This window comes from Triturus cristatus, chromosome 2_2 (assembly GCF_964204655.1).
Source record: "Triturus cristatus chromosome 2_2, aTriCri1.1, whole genome shotgun sequence".
NCBI classification, from domain to species: Eukaryota; Metazoa; Chordata; class Amphibia; order Caudata; family Salamandridae; genus Triturus; species Triturus cristatus.
The window spans coordinates 205939069-205962614 of NC_140582.1; the positions used below are offsets into that span (position 1 = coordinate 205939069).

The 23546-nt window shown below is 44.4% G+C and overlaps 1 protein-coding gene across 1 annotated transcript in view; it reads left to right on the plus strand.

Moving 5' to 3' along the window:
- Positions 1-23546, plus strand: part of COQ2 (coenzyme Q2, polyprenyltransferase) — a 377885-nt gene that overhangs the window by 42519 nt on the left and 311820 nt on the right. Inside the window, exon 2 of the mRNA XM_085641189.1 lies at positions 18902-19256. Coding sequence (XP_085497315.1) covers positions 18911-19256 — 346 coding nt within the window. The 5' untranslated portion in view covers positions 18902-18910. The remainder of the gene's footprint in view (positions 1-18901; positions 19257-23546) is intronic.

Below are 23546 nucleotides of genomic sequence, written 5' to 3' on the forward strand. Positions count from 1 at the left end.
GGAATGCTGGGATTCAATGAACGCCTTGTTGAGGCAAGCAAAGGTGTCTGTATCCCCTGAGCACTTGCGCTTACTGTCGGGAAATGGTGTGGGCTGCCCTGAGGCCCATCAAGTTATTCCCATTGTTGAAGGGGCCTGGGGCATTGCGCCTGCAACTCTTGTATTCTCTTCTCTAGGGGCGCCACCACCTGGGACACAGCACAAAAAAATTAAACGTACTTTATTTGACCAAACTGATCATCGATGGGTAAATATGTGACGTCTTCTTCCTGAAAGTAATCCTCATATTCTTCCATTATGCCAGAAGGATAAGGTTGGGGTAGTAGCAGGGGGTAATTGGTCTGGGGAGACCCAGTTAATAATAAAGGCAAAAGGCAGTGAAGACCTTGGGACTAGCACTCCCTGCTCTTTCTGAAGAGAACTGAAATCACTGCCTGGGCAAGTCCCAATCGCTTCACATATGTCTTACCCGCGGGGGCGGGTGTTATGCCCCTGGCAGCGTAGTTCCTTCCAAAAGACCAGACTTCAGGCAGCTTCACTGCTCCAGTTTTAGACTGGGTGAAAGTGATGCGCTGGCCATCTGGGGGTGGGGTTTGGCCAGATGTGTAGAGCAAGTTTGAAGTGTTTGCGCAGCGATCGCATGACGGCGATGCTCAGAGAGCCTGAATGACTTCAAAGCGACCGTGAAGGAGAAAGAATCATTCCGCGGTCACACAGGCAAATAGTCTTTCTGGGCACAAACAGTACAGAGGTAGCACCGTTGAAGAGGCGTCGAAATGCAGCAAGGCAGCAACAGTTTAAGAACAGTAAATAATTAGTGTATGACAAACGGAGCGAGATAAAGGCCCTTATCTTCGGCTGCTGGAGCAGCAAAGGAAGAGAGGATAGAGTGTCTGCGAGGACTGTTGAAAGACTGACGCTGTTGTGATTGGAGGATCTATTTTATTTTTTGTTCCCATGGACTGATGGGTGATGTAGTTTGTTGCTGTTACATACTTTAAATGGCTGCTGGTGAATAAAGCAAGGAAGTTAAGCTTAATCCTCGCCTCCGGTCCTGACATAGAATTCGACCCCATCTCTCCTCCTTGCACCCTTCCCTCAGACATCATTATGACAGAATTGGAAGACCTTCTGGCAAAAGGGTCTGTTTGAGAAGGTCCCATTTCAGGAATAAGACAAGAACTGCCACTTCAGATACTTTTGTAGTGCCTAAGAAGGGGTAGTGGGGGTTTGCCCAGTCCTTGATTGCTTTTTCCCAACCAGTTTCCGAGGCGTAGAGATTTATGGTGGTCACACTGTAAATAATGCAAGCCCTGGAGAGACACCACTTGCCAATTGTCTTTTATATCGAAGATTCCTTTGTCCAGAAGTCCATTCAGAATTGCTGCTGGGAGATCTTGAGGTTTGTGGTCGGACAAGAGCAATTCAAGTTTTCAAAGCTACCACCTGATCGTTGCTCTGAAAGGCTTCATCAATGGTCTCGCTGAGGCAGGATGGCATCTGCGCAGAAAGCGTATACATGTGTGCCTAGATCTTTAAATATGGTTTAACAAACTGAGCTCCTCCTCCTGTGCAAAAGATCACCTGCAGTTTTCTCTTGACCTCTTCTATAGACAGGTTCTTGTTTGATGTGTTCAGTTCTTTCACAGTGCTCTCTGTAAGAGTGTTTTGGCTTTCAAGGTGCTGAGTAAAGACCTTTTGTGGCAGATGTACAATGACACCATCTGATTTCAATACTTTTAGATAGATTGGCCTCTGCCGACTAATACTGTGTATATCTTACAACGGAGCTGAGGACTTCAAGTAGACGGTGTTGATGATTAACCTTTGGAATTTTCAGGAGTCCAAGCTTCAATTCAGTATGGCTGCATACAACCCAGTCAGCAAATGCTGATGGCTTTTTTGCCCTCTGTACAGTACAGTTGTGCTCAGGACTGAAGGGCAATAGAAAGACCGTGCACTATATCAATAGACATCATACAGCAGGCTACAAGTACTTTTGCAGTAAAGCCATTCAGCTGGGAATCTGGAACCTGTACTAGGTATTGCCAGTTGCTGCTGTTCATCTCACTGGAGCAAAAAGTAAGACAGTGGACGCTATTAGGAGGCTTAAGAGTTTCAATCACAAATGTTAAGCATATGAAGGAATTCAGATGACGCTCTTCTAGTAGGAAACTGCTTGCATCTATTGCTTTGCTACCTGTGCTGATCATAGTAGGGTTCTTCTCTGATACCTAGAATTTCATCAACAGGGCAATTTAGGAAATGCTTTTGAGGACCATTGGAGTTTCCTCCCCCCAATTTCACATTGTCCACAGGTGAGATTCAGTATGTGTGTATGATGGTCGAGAAGTACCAATATGAAGGAAGGGAAAGTCTGAGTGAATAGGAGAAAATATGGATTCAATGGAGAACTTACTGGGGACCTTTTGACAGACACAGGCATGGAAATGAAACTGGTGACGGAAATGTGCATAGAAGATTCAGGATGTGCTGAGGAGAAGGTGGGCATTGTAATGAAGATTTGTGTTTCACGGCCTGTGTTAATGTACATGTTGCAAAATGATGTATCTAAAGAGTGGCATTGATCTCATATTTGCAGACGAGGCATCAAGAACTTATCTCTTAGCTTAGCCTTTGTTCGCCTTTGAGCCTGCCGAAGAGAAAAGACTTGCTGTGTCGAATAGGAGGGAAGCCACTGGCTTCATTATTGGCGGTTAAAAGGCACACCTATCTTAGAAAGAAAGGTTGGTTTCCGCCAAAACTGTGTATACTCCGTGAAATGGAAAAGATTTTCTAACAGGCTGCTTTGTAAGAATGCAAATCAGTTTCAAGCAGAGAACACAGAGGTGAAGCAGTTTGCCCTTTACCTACGTAGGGAGAAGCTTAGAGTGACAACTGCAATAGGGTTATCCAGCAACTTCCTTTGTGAACCTGAAGAAGAAGAGTTGCTCATTATCCCGCGTTTTGTTCTGGGGTTGAGGAAAACCTTCCATCCCACTATGGGTTTTCTCATACTGTGGGATTCAAATGTATGAATTTTTTGTAGATTCAAAATTGTATTTATTTAGACCACATTCTGATAAACAAGAATGTATTTGAATAAATGCAAATGCCTTGTAAAATCAACACATACATATTTTTAAATATGTTTTATTTTCAAGATTGAGCAACCAAAGTTGAAGCCAACACGCACCCATAACTTAGAAAACTTAAAGGGAGGTAACCTCTTTGTCATAACAGTGATATATAAAGCATAAGGCATCCAATCGATCTGCTATCTGTATATGTAAGTACATCGTCCCTACTGTTTTGCATGGCTTTAGATGGCACTTGGTCTTGGTTGAGGTCTCATCTGCCCCATTGGTTGACCCCATTGCATAGTACTTTAGCCAGCTGCTCCACACCTTGTGAATTTTAAGCGGACATCCCCTGCTTTTATAGGTAACCCTCTCTGCAGCCATATACCCCGCCTCCATTCATGCATGGTATATATCTCTTGTGTCCCCCATAGCTTACCCACATGTCTCTTAGCTACTACAAAGTCGATGCCACTGAACAGGATCAAGCCCTGCAGGGCGTCTACATGATTGGGTATACCCAGAAGAACATAGTGTAGCTCAAGTGGGATGGAGATCTCCAAGATGGCGCTTAGTTCATGTGTAATCACAGCCCAGTCCATTTGAATGAGCCGGCAGCTCCACAGCATGTGCAGGAAAGTCCGCCTGTCTCCGTTTCACCGCACACAAACAGAGGATGCGGCCCTTACTATACCATACAGTCTGTGTCAATCATAATAGACTCTATGTAAGATCTTGAATGGTATCAAGTACAATCTAGACTTTATTGCCAATTCCCTTGGGTGCATCAATACTGCCTCCCAATCAATGTCTTCCATCACTCCTATGCCCCTCTCCCATCTATCCCTGAGCTTGTGTAATGTCTGGAATGTTATTGTTCAATTTCTTGTATGTAAAGGAAATCGCCCCGTTCCTCAGTTCATTCATAAGAATTTGTCTTTCCAAGGGAGCATATTCCGGGATCTCAGTCCCCTCCAGCCTCTTCTGCTGCCAAGCGTGTCGCAATTGAGCATACTTCAGGAAGTGATTCAGTTTCAGACAATTTTCCTGCAGTTAGGAGAGGAATGGCAGGAGGTCCCCATTTTCCAGCAGAACTCTAACTTTGGAGCTTCCAGTGATGTCACACGCCCCAAACCCCGCACCTACCCACAATCCCATCCACAGTGGCGTTTCTCTGGTGACTTCATGTCCCCAGCCAATACATTTATTAGCTTTTTCCCATGCGCCTAATGCCACTCGGGTTAGGAAGCAGCAACTGTCAGGTTTCTTTCCCTCCCTGTTAAAAATGGGGTCTCTTGTTGGCAGAGGTTTGCACCCTGTCCATGTAGAGACCCTCACTCTAGACAGGGTAAGTAAGTTACACATCTAAGATAACCACTGCTCATCCCTTGGCAGCTTGGCATGAGCAGTCAGGCTTATCCCAGATGCAATGCGTACAGTATTTGTATACACACACACACAAGCGCAGAGTAACACAGTAAGAACACTACAAAAGGACTCCACACCAGTTTAGAAAAATAGCCTATATTTTCTGGATAAAATAAGTCCAAAACGACAAAAAAAACATCATACACAAGTCAAGATATGAATTTTCAAATATTAAATAAAGTTGTCATTCTTAAAAGTTAATGGTTGCTCTTGATCAGGACAAAATACCTAGGATGCGTCAAAAATCAAAGATGATGTGAGGTGCAGGAAAAGTTAGGCGCTGAAAAAGCAGGTTATGTTTTTGGTTCCTCACTACTACAAGGGAGGTGATGGGTCGGTTCCTTACTGCTAGGCAGGGGAGGTGATGTGTTGGCTCCTTATCGTTGCAGGGGAGGTGATGCTTTGTTTTTAGGCATGTGGCCTCGATATCTTACTGCGGCGTGGTGTCGATGAAGAAATTGGCACCCAGGGACGATGTGTCGAAAGCCAAGTGGTGCTGCATCGATTCCACAGCGTTGAAGCAGATGCTGCGTCGGAATCGGGCGATCAATCACGGACTTCGGTGATGCTGTGCTCAAGACTTACGCATCTGCAGTTCTTCAGAGGCGCTGCAACGAAAAAGCAGCATGTCAACACAGCAAAGCAAACAGGAAAAAGGCAGTCCCTCCTGACAGCAATCCAGCTCTTCTTCTTGGCACAATGTCCTCAACCTAGAAGTGTTCAGAGTATATGGTGTCACAGGGCCAATTCTTTTACCCATTTCTGCCTGAAGTAGGCAAACTTAAAAGAAAAGTCTTTGTAGTACACAAGCCCCTGCTTTTCCCTGCCCTGGCTCCAGACCGTCAATAGGGGGTGGAGACTTCTTCGTTTGAGGACAGGCACTGCCCTATTCAGGTGTCAGTGTCAACTCCTCCCACCACTTTAGCTCAGGAAGGACAATCGGCCTGGTGATGGGCCATCAGGATATGCAGGGCACACCTCTGCTCCCTTTGTGTGACTGTCTGGAGTGAATGCACAAAGAGCTCAACTGTCATCCTGACCCAGATGTTTATTCAGAGACAGGCATAAGCACAGAATAGTTAAAGTAATAAAACAACAACTTCCTAAAAGTGGCATTTTTAGACCTGCAATTTAAAAACCAACTCACTAAAAGACGTATTTTTAAATTGTGAGTCAAGAGACACTAAACTCCAATTTTCTATCAGCTCCAAATTGAAAGATGCACTTGTAAAATGTTACAAAACAGCTCCACTGCTAATCTATGGGAGGGATAAGCCTTGCTGTAGTGAAAAACTAATTTAGCAGTTTTTCACTCCAAGGACATGTAGAACACAACAATACATGTCCTACCTTTTAAATACACTCCACCCTGCCATGGGGCTACCTTGGGCCTACCTGAGGGGCGCCTTACATGTAATAAAAGGGAAGGTTTGGGCCTGGCAGGTGGGTGTACTTGCCAGGTCCATGTGGCAGCTTAAAACTGCACACACAGACACTGCAGTGGCAGGCCTGGGGCATGTTTGCAGGGCTACTTGAGAGTGGCACAATCAGTGCTGCAGGCCCAGTAGCAGCATTTGATTTACAGGCCCCAGGCACACAGTGCACTGTATTAGGGACTTACTAGTAAATCAAATATGGCAATCATGGAGAAACCAATTACCATTACCTTTTAGACATAGAGCACTGTCACAGTAGCACTGGTCAGCAGGCGGTAAAGTGCCCAGAGTGCTAACACCAGCAAAAACGAAATGCAGCACACAGTCAAAAACAGGAGGTCAGAAGCAAAAGGACACGGGTAACCATGCCAAAAGATGACAGGTCTAACACCCCATGCATGTAATGTGGGTGTGTTCGTGTCTGGAGCCTCACCCTCTCAATCCGAAAAGTTGAGTGGTCCTGGGGAGCAAAGTTCCAATTGTTTATATTTGTCAAATGTGCCGCCCAGTAGTAGGTCTTAATATCCAGGAGATTGATCCCTCTGTTGTAGGGATTTTGTTGTAGTGTCTTAAGTGCTGCTATGGGATGGCCCTTGTTCCATATTAGGGAACTCAGTGCCCCCTCTATTTTGGCAAACATGTCTTGCGGGATACGATAATACATGTTCTATAGAGTGCAGAGCAGCTTAGGGATTGTTATCATTTTGAAGAGGGCCGCCCTACCCAGGTGTGTGAGGGGTAGCCCATGCCATCTCTCAGCAGCCTCCTGGAAGTCCTGTACCACCCGCCCCAAATTATTCCTCAGTCATACCTCTCTGGCACCACCTCCAGTCTCTGCAGGATCACAGTCAGGTACCAGCCCATTGGACTGATATAACACTGACTTCTCCCAGTTAATCTGATATCCTGAATTATACATTCATCCTTCACAGCAATTAAAAAACACCCCCAAGTCCTACATCCAGCGCCCTTACAGCTCATATCGACCGACAACGACTTCGACAATTGCAAGGTCATTGTACCATACTTGATAAAAATGGGCTTTTAAAAAGTGACAACAAGCATGAAAAAACAACATCTCCCCATATTTTGTTTTAATTTGGGAGCCTTGGTTGAGACCAAAAATAAAGGGCTAAATGCTATTCCAAACGTAAGAATTTCTAATAGAGTAATAGAATAATTTAATTGAGAAATATACGAGTAAATATCATCTGCGCCCAACAAGATTGAAGTTAAAGTCAGCCAGAGGGTCTGTAATTTTGAGGATGTTGCTCCTGTACCTGCTGTGTGTGAGACTTAGTCTACCCTGCAAAGGAGACTGCATTGTAGACAACACATTGTTACTGTACATAGGAAGGTGTTACGTTGTGAGTTGTTGAATGGAACAAAGAATTATTTATTAAAAAAGATTGAAGTCAAGGAAACAGACTGTTTGCTCTCTAAACGCTTTTATCTTTGGATTTTACACATTGGCAACAACAATTTTCATTTCAAATTTTTGTTGTACTTTGGAGCGCATTAAAGCTCTAAATAACATATATATATCTCCAAAACACCACTCCATGCAGAAGAAGTAGAGGCCACTCGAGGGACACGCTGGAAGACCTTTAATAGAACAGCTCGGTGGTCACAACTCCACTGTAGCTTCACCAAGACTGCAGCTCCCAGAATGCAGTATTATCGGGTAAGTGTTGCCTGGGGAGAGCCCGATCGTTGTAAGCTCCTGTGGGCGTTTGATGTAAAGCAAAAGGTGTGGAGTGTCCGAATTTTAAAGTCCTTGTTTGGAGATCTGTCAAAGGGCTTCCTCAAGTCCCCTTTGACGCTCCAGCCTCGTTGTACATGAGCCCGCAGGGCCGTGAGACAAAATTACAGTGAACTTGCCTCCTCGTTCATAACGAGCTGCGCCTGGCAGCAGCCCATGGCTTGGCCAGCTCTTGAAGGCGGGCCGGAGTTCTTCCAATAACTTGGACGTGTAAGAAAGCTGCAGCTGCAGCAGGTACCAGCATCACTCCGGCCTCTTCACAGAACGGGGCCTCTTACGTGCCTCTGGTTAGCACGAAAATATCCAAAACACCACTTTCATGCAGAAGAAGTAGAGGCCACTCGGGGGACACGCTGGAAGACCTTTAATAGAATAGCTCGGGCATAATGCATTTTGGCCTTGCGGCCTTCTTCGGATGTCGCTAATTGCAAGATGCTCCACCCCCACCTTTGAATGTCCTGGCTCTCTCCCATTGGCGGTAATCCGCTTGACCTCCGGTCACATGGTCGCAACTCCTCTGTAGCTTCACCAAGACTACAGCTCCCAGAATGCAGTATTATTGGGTAAGTGTTGCCTGGGGAGAGCCCGATCGTTGTAAGCTCCTGTGGGCGTTTGATGTAAAGCAAAAGGTGCCGAGTGTCTGAATTTTAAAGTGTTCATCTTGAATACCTGCCTCATAAATGAAATCAAATGCTATACAAATCGAATTTCAGTGCAATACAGTGCAATGTGTGCTGCCACTGTAACCCTAAGGTCATAATGGCTGACAACATTTTTAGGTCTCGGCTCGAAGGCTGCGCTTGCGCAGTCTCGATCCGAGATTTAATGACTTGGAGAAGAGGGGCTTGAACCCGCCCCTCTTCTCCCCTGTTCTCCATTGGCTGGCCTCTTGAATGCTGGCCAGCCATTGGAGAAGAGGTCCGTCACTCCGATCAGGCCCCGTCCTTTTCGGATTCGGGGGCTTGTTTTTTTCAACAAATCTAATTATCTCCTCCAGCCAATGGCAAGAGGAGAACACGCCCCCGAATCCGAAAATGACGCTGCCTTTCTCCGAGGCATTTCTGCTTTCACCTCGGAGAAAGGCTGCAAGGCTCAGCTCAGGGCACCGCAGTCTGCCACATTTCCAGCTCCCAAGCCACTCTTCGAGCCTCCGCCGCGGCACAAAAGGCAGATCCCTTCTACGTCCGTGCACGTGGCTACTGCCGAATCCCTTCGGCATATGCAAACGGGGCATTTAGGTTGGAATTAGGGTGACCAACCGTCCGTAAATTTCACGGACAGTCCATAATTTCGGCCGTCTGTCCGTTGTCCGTGAAGGATTCTTTAACGGACGCCATTTGCCCGTAATTTTAACCGGGCACCGGTCGCACCACCCTAAAGCCGGCACAGCTTCCACCCACCTCCCTTCTTGACTCCGATGCAGTACCGAAGCTCAGATCCCCAGCAGCATTGGAGGGGCACAGCGGGATGGCAACCCTCACACCTTCCGCCCGTGATGAGCTGTTAATAGGTGCTTGAAGGTGACTGAGAGGGGGGGCTGCAGCTGCAGGGGCATCTATTCAGATGCAAACAGCCCTGAATGCATCATGTCTCTGCAATTTAGAGGGGCCTCACACATTCCCTTCCTGCCCAGGGCACCAAACATCCTAGAACCGGCCCTGATTACCCCCAGGAAGCACATGGTTCTCTTCACAGAGCTTAATTACTGTCACTAAATTGTAAGCAAACCTCGGTTCTTCAAACATGCAGTCTATAATGTAATAAAATAAAGAAATGGCACAATCTCACCCACACTGATTAACAAAGTCTGGAGGACAATCAGTTAAATCAGTTCTCTTGGAGTTTCGCCTTTAAGTACTGTACATCACAGTGGGGGATGGCAAAACTAACATTTTGGAAAGAAAGCCTGTCTTCTCGTTGTCTTGTCCAGGAGGGGGTGAGGAGCCCTACCCCACCCTGGAGGGGCCAAGATCATACTTTAATACTGCATGCCCACCCCTGTGCCCACCCTGGTGGATCCTGTTCCCCCTCCTGTGATGGCTCCTGGCCCCCCCAGTGATGGCTTCTGTCCCCCCATGTGGTGGCTCCTGTCCCCCCCTCCGCATGTGATGGCTCCTGTCCTCCCCTGTGGTGGCTCCTGTCCCCCCCTCCGCCTGTGATGGCTCCTGTCCTCCCTGTGGTGGATCCTGTCCACCCCGTCTGTGATGGCTGCTGTCCCCCCCTGTGGTGGATCCTGTCTCCGCCCTGGGTGGCTTCTGTCCCAGTCCTGGAATGGCTCCTGCAGCGAGGGTGAAGTTCTTGATGGGCCTCTTCTCAAAAAGGCTCATCTCAAAATTAATATGAAAAGGTGAGCGAGTGAGTAAGTGAAGGGATGGGTGGATGGCTGGATGAATTAGTGAAAGGGTGAATGGACAAATGAAAGATTGAATTGATGGATAATGAGAGAGGATGGATGGATTGATGAGTGAGTGGAAGGATGGATGAGAGTAAGGGTAAATAGATGGATGTATGGGTGGAAGGGAAGCTGGATGGGTAAAAGGGTGGATTGATGAGTGAAAGGATGGATGAGTGAAAAGGTGGATGAGTGAGTGAGTGGGTGGATGGATGAGTGAAATGATGGATGGATTGATGAATTAGTGAAAGGGTGAATGGACGAATGAAAGATTGAATAGATGGATAATGAGAGAGGATGGATGGATTGATGAGTGAGTGGAAGGATGGATGAGAGAAAAGGTAAATAGCTGGATGTATGGGTGGAAGGGTAGCTGGATGGGTAAAAGGGTGGATTGATGAGTGAAAGGATGGATGAGTGAAAAGGTGGATGATGAGTGAGTGAGTGGGTGGATGGATGAGTGAAATGATGGATGGATTGAAAAGTGCAAGGGTGAATGGATGGATGGATGAGTGAAAGGGTGGATGTAAGGATGGATGAGTGAGTGAAAGGGAGGGTAGATGGACAAAAGGATGAATAGATGAGTGAAGGAGTGAAAGGATAAATGGATGAGAGAAAGGATGGATGAGCGATAGGGTCAATGGATGGATTCATGAGTGGATGAGTAGATGGATGGGTGGGTGGATGGAAGGAAGGATGGCTAAGTGAAAGGGAGGATGGATGGATGACTGAAAGGGTGGATGGGTGGAAGGAGGAGTGACTGGGTGGATGGATGGATGAGTAAGTGAATGATGGCTGAATGGGTAAAGGGTAAATGGCTGGATGGATAAGTGAATGTATGGATGGTAGAAGAGTGGATGGAATAGTGTACAGATGGATAGGGTGAAAGGATGGATGGATAGATGAGTGAAAGGATGGATGAAGGGATGGATGAGTGAAATGATAGATGGAAGGATACATGATGGATAGATTTGGCAAATGGTTGAATATGTTTGGATATGGCTGGGCTTACATATATACTATTGCGCGACCTCCTCTGATGTGTCTGTAAAACGTACCTATTGTCCTGAAGCTTTGTCCTGAATTTTGACCTCCTGTCCTGAATTTGTGTCCTGAATTTTGACCCATTGTCCTGAATTTTTACACTCACAGTCCAGATTTTGCACCAATGCCAGTTGGTCACCCTAGTTGGAATACGATCAGTTACTATTCGCTACACGGCAGATATGGCTTACAAGAAATAATATATTTATAAATGAAAAGCAGACGTTATGAGCTCCAAAGAACACGTGGCATCCTGTATACTCTCAATCTTTTAAAGATGCATCTGTTACGTAGAGTGCCCTCCTTTTGGTAGGACTGAAATGCAGTGGCGTGCTTAGACGCATGCGTGCAATGTGGCACATGCGCAGTATTGACCCCGGGCATTGACATATGGGGAGTTTCACGTTACGGATCAGCGGCCGCACGGGAAGAATGGAGGAGCCTACCCCGGAGGCAGCACGGCCAGCACTCCCGGAGCACGGCGGAGCCCGGTAGCGAGGCCTGGTGAGTACACAGACACCTTATCAGCATTCCCTCCCACTGCTTTTAACTGCATCAGCGCTGCAGGCATGGGACAAGCCGCCAACCACTTAAAGTTTATTTACCCGCATCCCAGCTTGACCGGCAGCAGCAGTGTAGAGGGATGGGTGGCCGGGCCCTGAATATGAAAATGTCATGTTTACTCTGCGCTTCAATTGGCTGCGCCTAAAACAAACCCTAAAAGTAAATATTTTCACCCCCTTCTCAATTATTTTTGCCTTCTGTTTTTGACCGTCTTCTTTTCCTGATTGCCTCTATTGTTCTTAAGCAACTCCCTATGATCACTGCCATTCCGTGTTCTTGCTGCTGAATTATGTTGATTATTGAGTCAGCAATGACCAAATGAAACAACATAATCAATGACATTTGGTTGTTTGTATGTCTCACCTGAGGCGGCGCATGTGCTGTTGCCTGCAAGATAGTTTGTTAACTAAAATAAAACTTGGAAAGGGCTCTAAGCCCGCCGAATGCTTACCATAGGTTGGCTTCATCGTCACCCTCATTTCTTTGCTTCTTATTGGTCAGCGCATGAAAGTTGTATTTTCTCTTCGTTTGTTTGTGCTTTCACTAGAGCATGGACCAATTACCTCTTCCATGTCAAGTGTGCTTCTACTGTCACTTTTAGTTTACTTGTTTTTCTTACTTTAGATGTTACAATCCATATGTTTGTATTTTTACTGTCCATCTCCCCTACTTCACTTCGTTGCTTACCCATTCCCCCTCTGCCCTTTTCCTGCTATCTTTCATCTTCCTGACAACTACCATCCTCCTCCCGCTGTCCGTCATCTTGCTTGACACTCCCACGGTCCCTCATGCTGCTCGACCCCCTCCTGCTTTCCATTGTGTTGCTGCTCCCTCGCACAATCCCCTCCCGGAATGTCAGTTAAGTTGAATGCCTACTCCACTGCACTCCTTCCACGTTGTTGCTTGCACCTTGTCCTCCCCTGCCTGTGTCGTTGCTTGCAACCTGCCCTACCGCCCTGCTCCCATATTGTTGCTTACACCCGCTCTTCCCCAATGTCCTCTTGCATCCCTACTGCCTGGTTGTACCTCTTAACGCCCTGAAATATAGTCCTTTCTCAGGCCAATAAAGAAACATACAACACGCGTCTGGTGCCACTGGTCTCTCCACACACTCTGCTTACACCCGAGCTTATCCTCCCTCTCTCCTTCTCCACTCCAAAGCAACCTCCCCAGATATGCGGCTTTTGCTCTTCGTGGGTGTCCCAAGACGGAGGATGGAGTTGGCCGCGCCGCGCTAATGAACTCTGCCTGCTTCCTTTTCTTGGTACAGCCACTGCCCCATAATCTCTGCGTCTGCCTCTGGCATGAAGGAACATCCGATCTTCCTTCTGCTGTCGGGCACCTCTTTTCAGAAGGCCTGCCGCCGGCTCACGCTCTTTTGTGCCCTGCTCCTCAGCGTCATCCTGGTGTATTACCTGGTCAGCAGTAAATTAAAAAAAAAACATTGGCAAAGCCATTAGGTCTTGCGGCTGCCGTGCAACATGGTTGAAAGTTTAAAAAAAAAAAAAAATTGCCACGCCCTGCATTCACCACACCATAGTAATTTAAAAAAAAATGTACTGTCAACCATGCTGCACAGCAACTATGCTGCCAGACAACATGGCTAAACATTGACGGAGCCGATAAATCTCACATACGCGAGTCCTATTGGCTTTGCCATTGCTTGTTTTAGTTGTTTTGTTCTAATATCATAGTTTTAATCTATAGTCCCAAAATATAATAAAGAAAAGGAAGCCCCAACTGCTGGAAGTGTATATCCCGTTGAAGACCATTTATGTAATCACTCAGGATGAGGATTAGCTACAGAGAGAAAGTGTTCTCAGTGGTAACACTGCTGCGTATAGTATTGAAAGCTTTAAAATGGCCTCCAATTCTAGTTACCACGGTTAGACCAGTTGACTGGCTAAAGCAGGAGCATTTTAAAAATTACTTCAGTAGCAAAGGCTGAAAGTATTTTTTTTGTCCCTTCTGTAGAGTGGTCTTCACATTTTACGAAAAAGTGACCAATGTTACTTGCCTCTTATCGAAGTGTTCTATTTGCCAAAACCTCCACTCCAAACCCCTCACTAAAGTGGTGTATCTGTTCTACAACTGTTTACCCAGCATCAACAGGCCTAAGGAGCGATTTATAAGTTCCATTTGCCACTACATTTGTCCCTAACTTGTCTTGCCCAAATCTACAAGGTCTCCAGCAGTCTCACCCTGCGGTGCCAGCACTGGTGAGATCCTCTAATGTTAGCCCTTCTCGCAAACAGTATCCATGAAGGCCTGGTAACAATAAAGGTTTTTTGAACTGTGCATCTAAATATAGTGCTATGCAACTTTGAGCATACAGTTTGAGAGGTGAGGGGAATCAATTGTTAGTTCATCCAATTCCGCAAATAGCGTATACAGATCTGTATTCAAAGCTATTGTGCATACTTCAAAAAGTCTATTTAATCTGCTTAAGTATTCAGCACTGCTTATGCAACCTGGCAAATCGACCGCTCTTAATCTGCAACTGGCATTAACTGTATCTGTGTAATGTGGCTTCAGTTAATTCTTGATAGAAGTATAAATACCCAAGATTGCCCTGTGACTCTCTCTCCGTTGTCAGAGTATATACAGCTCACTGTGTCTCTTTTTTTTTTTTTTTTTTTTTTTAAATCAGTCATGCATACATGCTCCCCTTTGTCCTTAGCCTGGCTGGAAAATGAGCAGCTAGCGTTGGTAAACCCTAAGAAAGCGACATTTCCAAAATCGGTAAACATTCACTTATATTTATGTATTGATCATTATATTCTTTATAATACAGGTGGGTTTGTGAACAGGCCCTTTGCCCTTTAAACAAGGTCTCTGCGATGCTCTTAATTATTTGTAATTGCTTTGAGATATGTTACGATATTGCTAAAACTAACACATTTTAATAGGAAGTGCTGTGTTTTTTAAGGAAATAAAACAGCACTTTCTTTCATTCAAATTGAATCAAGGCAAAGCGTGTTTCACTTTTGACATCCAGTGAACGTTGGATAATATGGAAATTCCGACATGGCGATTAGGTGCAAGCCAAACAATTTGAGACCGAGCAACGTCTTAGTTGACAACCATTCATTAAGAACAAGCAGTTACAATGCAATGGTTTCGGCATTGGTAAAGTTAGAGCTATTGGCATTGCTCATGACATTATTTTTGTTTATGTTTTTGTTTTAAAACATTTAAAGAAACGGCATTGTTATTTACAATGTCAATAGCTTAATCTATGTGTGGGTGCAAATGCAATAGGTCTCGCATTTGAGAGTGATTAAGCTATTGACATTGTAAATGACAATGCCGTTTCTTTAAATGTTTTAAAAACAAAGACATAAACAAAAATAATGTCATGAGCAATGCCAATAGCTCTAACTTTACCAATGCCGAGACCATTGCATTGTAAATGCTTGTTTTCTATCACTCTGATCACAGTTCTTGGATTGTCTTGGCAGGCTTGGAGAGAAATGTGGGATGGAGGGAGTGATAGTAAACCAAAGGGAAGTCGCAAAGCAGGCCAGTCTTTATATAAAATCCCCGCTGACTGCACCTTCTTCCCAACACTGTCCATGGTGTTGTGCAGCTGCTAGTTATCATTAATAAGTTATTACGAAACATTTGTGCAGTAATCGCCTTATTACAGGCATGTTCGGATGTTAGAATGTACTGATTTTAAGAATTTAAGGATAAAATGTGTAACCTGTCATGCTTTATTGGAAGTTTATGCTTTTTCATTTACAATTAATTGGGCAAACTATCTAAAGTTATTTTTCACTTAAATAATGTGCTCTTATTGTTCTTTTGCCTTACTGATTTGAAAGCCGCTAAAAAATAATACATGCAAGACTTCTCATGGAGGAGAAAAAAAAAGATGAATATCAGATGTTGTGTGATGGCACAATTTTGAAGTGGGCACAACTGACCTTTGTGGATCATAGAACGGCTGTCATTAATCTCAGTCCAATGAAACGATCAATTTAAGTGCTCCTATGAAGTTGGTTTGTCCTCTAATGCTACCCTTTCTGCAAAGCTGTCTTTAACAGCCATTCAGAATGTATTAGCCAATCCTTTATTGGGTCTTATTTTTTTTAATTCTTGCGTTAAACACAGGATAGGTTTCGAGGTATGATTGCTAGTTCACTCGCTCTGTATCTGCAGGACACAATGTTCTGTCCCTTGGGTTAGAAAAGTTAGGTCAAGAGAAACAGATTAAGCCTTCAACTCCCAGAATACATTAGGTTCTCCAGCCATAGTCCAGGACTGAAAACAGGGTTCAATGATGACAGAATGAATTGCCTACCCTAAGTCTACAGTAAACAGTAGTTTCCGAGATCACGGCTGTAGTAAACAAAATTGAGCACTGTCCATTGTTGGTCCACGAGGGCTATAGCGGTGCCACATTATCAGGATATTCTCACGAGAGAGACGTAAATGCAATGAATTTTAATGGGGAATGATTGTACAAACATCATCATTATCCAGAAAATGTGGCATACTTCGCCGTTGTTGGATCAACGTGAGGCACCCCGACATAAAGCGAGTATCGAGGTACGTGAACATTGAAGGGCATATTTACAAAAGAAATTGGCGTAGGGCAGCACCGCAAGTCTTTTTGCTGCACTGCCCTATGCCAATTTGAAAGGGCAGGAATGCACTGTATTTACGAAATAGGGTGCATTTCTGTCTTTTCAGCAGACGCACAATTTGATGCCTAGCGCCAAAGCAGTCACCCTTGCACCATGGTGCAAGTGTGTCTGCGTTGTTGGCAGGATTGTTTTTGTGCAGGAAAGGGCAATCCATGGAGACCTTTTCCTCTAATGCAGCACACGTGGAAAGAGAAAAAAACAAGGAGAAATTAAAACATTTCTCCTTGTTATGCCTGCTCTTGAGAGGCATAATGTTTTGGCACTGCCCCAGGTTTATGTGATTTTGTAAATCTGGGGCAGTGTCGAAAATCCATGGGTGTTGCATGGTAAAACCCACCGCAATGCCCATAGAATGCCTCCTTGATGCAGAGTAAGGCAAAGCAGTGGTTTGCGCCACCTTGCCTTACTCCATATCTATGAGGCCATGCAAAGCCACGGAGGGTGGCTTTGCGTCGCCTCAAAGCTATGATTGAGAGGCCTGTGCCATCGAAGCTTCAAAAAAAGTGATGCTCAGGCAGCGCGCAGAAGCCCCTAAGTGTAAAATCTGTATTTCTTTATTTCAAAGTAACTTGGAAAAGGGGGCAGTTTTTATTCCTAAAACAAAAACCTCTTGAGATTTAGCATAAATGATCCATAGTCTTCCCCCTGCAACAACAAGAAGCTAAAGTTCAGAATGTAAACCAAAAGTAAATTTGAGGGATGCAGCTTTTATACATCATTCTCATATTTCATCTGCCCTATAATCTTAGTGCAGAGTAGGCAGTGATCTGTGCTTCAAAGTATCCATAAAGCTTGTGCATTGACCGAGTCCTCGCTACTATAGTACAGCACTCGCTCTCCAGTGGCGTAACAAAACTTGAGGGCCCCCCTGCAAAGTACATGGAGGGGCCCCCTCCACACTCACGAGCTCTCAGCCCAGTGTACTGTGCTGAGGGGGCCCTCTGGAGCTCGAACCCCCGTACTGCGGGGGCCTTTGTTATGCCACTGTCTCTCTCGCTCTGCCCCATGCATGATCTCCCTTGGAACCTGATCCTCGGGGTTGAATCTCCACTTTGGCCCCCTAAATGAACAATCTCCTTCGCCACCTCCTAGCCAGGGCCCCAGCACACCTCTAGGTCAATAATTGTTGCTACAGCCTTTGCCAATAGTTGAGGGATTCTGCCCCAGGCCGTCCCCCGTACAGAATCTCCTTGGTATACTGCACCCCATGCATGACCTACCATGGCCCTTCCTTATTGCAGGATTCCCCTATTTACTAATTCCTGTGCTTAATTTGTGGCAGTGATTGCAGGTGGTTGACACCAATACTGGTTTTTGAGCATCAGAACTTATTCTTCGTCTTCAGACTTTGACTTGGAACAAGAGCGAGATAAAGGCAGAAGAGGAGAAAGAAGGAGGGAGAGAAAAATATGAACACGATGATAGAAAGCAGTGATGGAAAAACCTACCAGATTTACCTAAAGAGGATGTTTAGGGTGGGCAAAGAAAGGCTTTAGGAGGCATCAAAACTAGGCATCTGCAACTTAGTATATGTAATCCGGCATTTATAGCTGTTTCAGCAGCCAGCTCCTAAGCTAAACGTTTGCTCCCTTCACTTGTGACTTTACGAATTAAGCACTGGGTAAATCACACCTTGCAGAATCCCTCTTCTCTCCTGTCTGCCAGCTCTTAGTTTAGTGAGGTGCTCCTAGGGAGCAAGGACTATGTTAGTGTGGCAGCAGGAAATGGGCTACGATTCCATAGCTCGCTCAGTAAACCATGAAAACATGCATAAAAGCAGGCCTGGGCGTAGTTCGTGGAGTTGTGCTACGCGGAACTCCGCAAAGTTACAAAAAACCTCTGTGAAGTTCCGCGAATGGCGGAGTGCAGTGCAAACTGCAGTTTGTGCTGGTATTCCTGCTGCTTGGGTAGAAATTCTACCCGAGCGGCATCTCGCACTCGCGAACCTACCGATCGCGAGCTTACCATTCACGATCGCGAGCGGGGAAAAAACTCCGCTGCACATCGCGAAGCAGAGTTTTCTGCTCTCCGCGAGCTCCGCGGAGTGCAGAAAACCGCGAAGTTCAGCACACAGGCCTACATAAAAGCCACTTCTAAGCCAGTCAGGCTGACAGTCTGCCTTCAACCAATAGTATTAAATCCTGCTGTTACTGTTTAAAGCCCTTCTCAATCTCCTTCGCTCCTTGTGCACCAGGACTTTTGAAGGATCTTGTGTGATTTTTGGGTTCTACATTGAAATCTGGGAGACCACTTTAGGAAGTTCTGAGAGACGTGGGTATGCTTTAAGGCAACTTGGGAAGCCCATATGCTCGAGGCATTGACTAGAGATTGAAATAATTTTAATAATGTTTATTTTCCTACTGGTAAATTATAGAAATCAATGGAGTTTGTTTAACTCTAAGTTAAGTTAAGGAATTGAATCTTGTAAGCATGTCCTCTTGGTTGAATTAGACACCACATGAATCCTTTTAGTCAAGCGTGTGCAAAGCTATCACACTGACATTTTATGAAAGTTGCTAACTGATTTTGTTTTTAATTTTTAGGCACTGAAAATGACATTCACCAGCCCCAGGGCTCTTGTCCCTTTCTTATCCAGTCTGAAGCCCTGCAGGAGGGCAGCTGTCACTGACTTAAATTTCAATTTATATCCCTCTGATGTAAATGTTGATCACAGACCGCAGAAATTATCTGTCTACAATACAAGAAGGCCTGTGAGTACCAACTGTGTTCTGAATGCACCCCGGGGGTTCTGGAGAGCTAGTCTCCTCAAAGCGCCTTCTCAGATCATCAAGTTGCAGAAGAGAAGAAGCTTTGTGTGGTCAGCTGCTGCATTAGTTGAGGTGTTGCCAAAGTCCACTCAGCCCTACCTCCGACTCATGAGACTCGACAAACCAATTGGTAAGTACTTTTGCGAAACGTGCCTTAAACAACCACCGTGTTCTGATGAAATGTCTTTTGACAAGTACAATCTGGTGCACCTAAGAGTGGCAAGGTTCCCTCTGCACCCTTAAAGATAACTGAGAACATATTGATGGGGGTTAATTGTACTGGGTCTGGTGATTCAGTGGACTGATGTATTCACTTTGCAGTTCTGGGTTGACCTCATGGTTACAACTTTAATCCATGCAAGTCAACTCAGCTTTTCATCCTTCTGAGTACCATCTAGCTTTTAAAAAAAACATGTTTTTTTAGCACCAAGATGCCCCAAGGGGTGGAGTGCGCTTTACAAATACATATTACATTGCCATGTCTCCCATACTGTCAAGTGTGTCTCAGTCTCCAGACTGCCTCCACATGAAATCATACCTTTCAACTGGGTACTCACTGAGAACGGCTAGATCTAGTATCTCATGTCCCAGTTTGAATATGAGCCGAGACAGGCCCGTCCTGTGACAAGGGGATTATCTTACCCCTTAAGCAGTCACTCTTTCAGCTCTCTACCCTTCTGACAAGTGCTGTTTTAATTCTGCCTGGTTTAGTTCTTCCTAGCTGGACAGTACCACCAGCCAACCTCTTTCCCCATGCGTACACTTATAAACCACATACAGTTCAGTGGCATGTACACACGCACAGCCTTGCAGTCTGGAGTTACAGATACACGTCTTTAAACAGTGCATCTTTCTCGGTTCTCATGTGATTTAGTTAGTAAAGATAAAAACAAAAGAAGAGCTCTGGATTAGCCTCCCCATTTCCATCAGAAGTCTCCCTTCTTTGACATCCTTCAGGAAAGCTCTCAAAACCTGGCTATTTAACAAATAGAGGTTCCAGCTCACTCAGGACTGCTAGCGCCAGGAAAGCGTTTGGTATTCATGCGCTTTATAAATTTCAATAACCTAACATAACGTGGGTGGAATGCTTGAATTCATCGTGCTGACTAGTAATTACTTTGTGCAGTGTCCCAGTCTAGTTTTGTTTTCCCAACATGGCACCTCGGAGAGGAGCCAGCCATGTGAAATTCCAGCTTGCTTCTGCTCTACTAGGAACGGCCCAGCCCAAAGTGCCAAGATTGGAACCACACACAACGTCAGATTGGTTTCAGCCCAGTTAGGTCTCCTCAGTGCATTATAGCTTGAGTCCTGTGGCTCAGGGAGCACAGAACCCACGTCTGGACATACCTGCTAGACTTATGGCATCGCACTGAGGATGAATAAAAACGATGGAAAGGAATGTGGCCCTGAGCGTTAACTAGTGGTGGAGAATAATTTAAGCATTCCATCCAAAATGTTATTTATATTACTAAAGATAAGAGCACTCATTAATGGCAATACTTGTATTTTCCACATACTTTGTCTAAGGAATGCTTTTGCTTATTGAAATGGAGATTTGCCTAGTTTTAGTAAATAAGTCTAGATTTTATTAAAGACAGAGGCGAGTATTAAGAATTACGTTTCTTGCGTTATTTCAGTAGCAGCCAATTTGTACAAAATACTTTTACCTTACAATACCTAGCAAAAACAAACTGCAAGATGATGTCATAAAGAGCATAGCGAATGAGATGTCATTTTGTGTAATAAAAGTCTTGACTGGGAGCAACAACCTCTTTCCTTGCGAGAGTAGTTCAAGGGTAACGTAACCTACTAATAATAAAGATAATTATCGGAAAGGCAATAAGAAAGGTGACAATGCCCTTGATCAAATCCAACATAAGAACTGAAGTAGGCTGCAAATGACCCGCAGACTGATAAAACCACAACATTTTTCTCAATGAATGCAATATTGTTTCTGTGAATTTTCCCACATGCCCTGTATATCTTCCTTAGATGGAAAGAGCTGTGAGTGCAGCTGGCACTAAGGAGAACAAAATGGAAACCTTAATTATAAAAAGCGCAAAATAATACTATCCTTTGTGTCTTTAATAAAATCTACACTTTCCTTCACTGAAGATAGAAAAATCTGCATTCTAGTACACGACCGGAAACTCCTATTGTGCTAGTTCAAAGCATAGCAACACCAGCATTCGCCATATGAGCAATAGGTATACAATAATAGAACTTAAAAATAAAGACAGTAGAGCAGTCTGCTGATCTGAGAATGTCAGAATCAACACCACCCACAAAAGCAGCCACAAAAAGCTTGTGAAGCCATGGCTCCTGTACTAGAGTGTGCACCAAAAGGGCTGGTATCGATACCCTCTAAATTCAATTGCCGTTTGACCTAGCTAGAGTAGTAGAAGACAGGTAGGACAGTGGAGACTTCTGAAAGGACACAAGCTATCGGACCAATGAGGACATTCTCAAATTTGCAGTTTTAGATATACATGTCTTTAAACTATTTTCTACACAAAATTCAGGTTGAGAAGGTAATGAACTGTAATTATGCTAATGTTTGTTCTTCTTCGGACTTGGAAACAAACACCTGTAGTTTATAGTGAACTAAGGAATTATCCAAGGCTTTGACATCAAAGATATTTCAAAGACATGAGACTCAACAAAACTGTTAGTTGTAATGATAAGAATTTCAAAGAGAGATCAACATTATCATGTCAACTAATAACCAAATAAAAAATTAGGTTAACATTCTGCATTTGATTATACTTTGGTAAAGGTTTGGAAAATCTCATTGCATTTAAGGGATGACAAACTAGTGGATATTCTCTAACTGGCCTGCCAACAACTCTTTTGTGTTTAGCAGATCTAGAAGTATTTACCGTTCTGTATGTCTCACCTTGAAAAGCCAGAGAGGCTACAAAATTAACAATCAAGGTTACATCTGCTGGAAAGGGATCTAAATCTCTGTCCAGACACCAGGTATTTCATACCATCCAAGCGGATTTGTAAAGCTTAGTTGTTCTCTATTGCCTAGACTGGTTGATGAATTGAGCAGCTTGCTCCAATATTCAAGGGGTTCTCCACAGAAAACCTTCCAGGCTACCAAGACTGGGGCCTGGTTGAGTATCGTGCTGTGCTATTGACGCAACAGATACAGAAGGCGATTGGGAAATGTTAGTAGTCTATTGACAGTTCTAGGATGGTAGGGGGCCATGGTTAAGCTTGCCATAATGGGGTTGTTAGAACAAGGGAAGTCTGTTGACACCACATTTGAGCTAAAACATGAGCTACCATAATGAATGGGGAGAGGGTGTAATTGAGATGTTGGGACCAATTCTGAAGCAAGGCATTCCTCTCTAGAGCCTGAAGTTGTGGTCACCATCTGAAATAAGAAGGAAGCTGGTATTCAAGCAGGAGGCAAACAGATCTAGTGTCATTTGACCACATTTGGAAGATAATTTTCTGAATATGGAAGGATCTAGGCGCCAATCGCTAGAGTCTGGAAGGTGCTTGAAACACCAATCTGCGTTGGTACTTAGATTTCCCGGTAAATATTCTGCTTGAACGGTCTTTGGTGTAAACAAAATTCTCCAAAATGTTTGTCTAATTCCGTCAATTTGTTTGAATTTTGTTCTTCTCGAATGGTTGTTGTTGCTCACAGCTTAGTAATTGTTCATTCATAAGAGAATTGAACAGCTTATCTTATTTGTTTTGTGAATTTTGGATGGCAAAGAAGTCTGCTGGCATCTCTAAACAATTTATGTGCAGAAGTAACTCCAGCTCTGACCATGTACCCCCCAGTCGAGTACTGGCCACATCTTGCGCCCCAACCTGTCTTGCATCAAATTCTAACACAAGATCTGGGGTAGAAGATCACTCTCCCAGTCCATGCATCTAGATGATCTAACCACCACTGAAGTTCTGCCCGAGGGTATTGAGCCTGAATAAGAGAGATAGATCCTTGCAAAGGTTTTGAATTTATAATCTCAGTGCTCATTCGTGCAGAGGGCATCGAAAAATCACTTGAATGGTCAAAGCTTAAAGGTTTGCTAATCGTGCTAAAAATATCATAGATAATTCCGACATGTTTGATGTGTGTTGTATTTCTTTAATGAGGAAGGTTTTTTTTTTTTTATCTATTAGGAAACCCAATAACTCTATTTTATTTGAAGGTATGAGAAATCCCTTCTCCATATTTACTAGGAACCCCAGATTCTGCAACAACTGTAGACATTCCACAAACTGGGATTGCTGCTGATTTTTGTTGAGGGCCATGAGGAGAAAATAGTCCATAAAGACGATTAACCATATTCTTTTACTGGTCTAGTTATCTTTGTGAAGCACCATGGTGCTGAAGAGAGGCCAAAAAGACTATTTTGAATTTGAAGAATGATTCTTCCCACTAAAACTGTAGGTATTA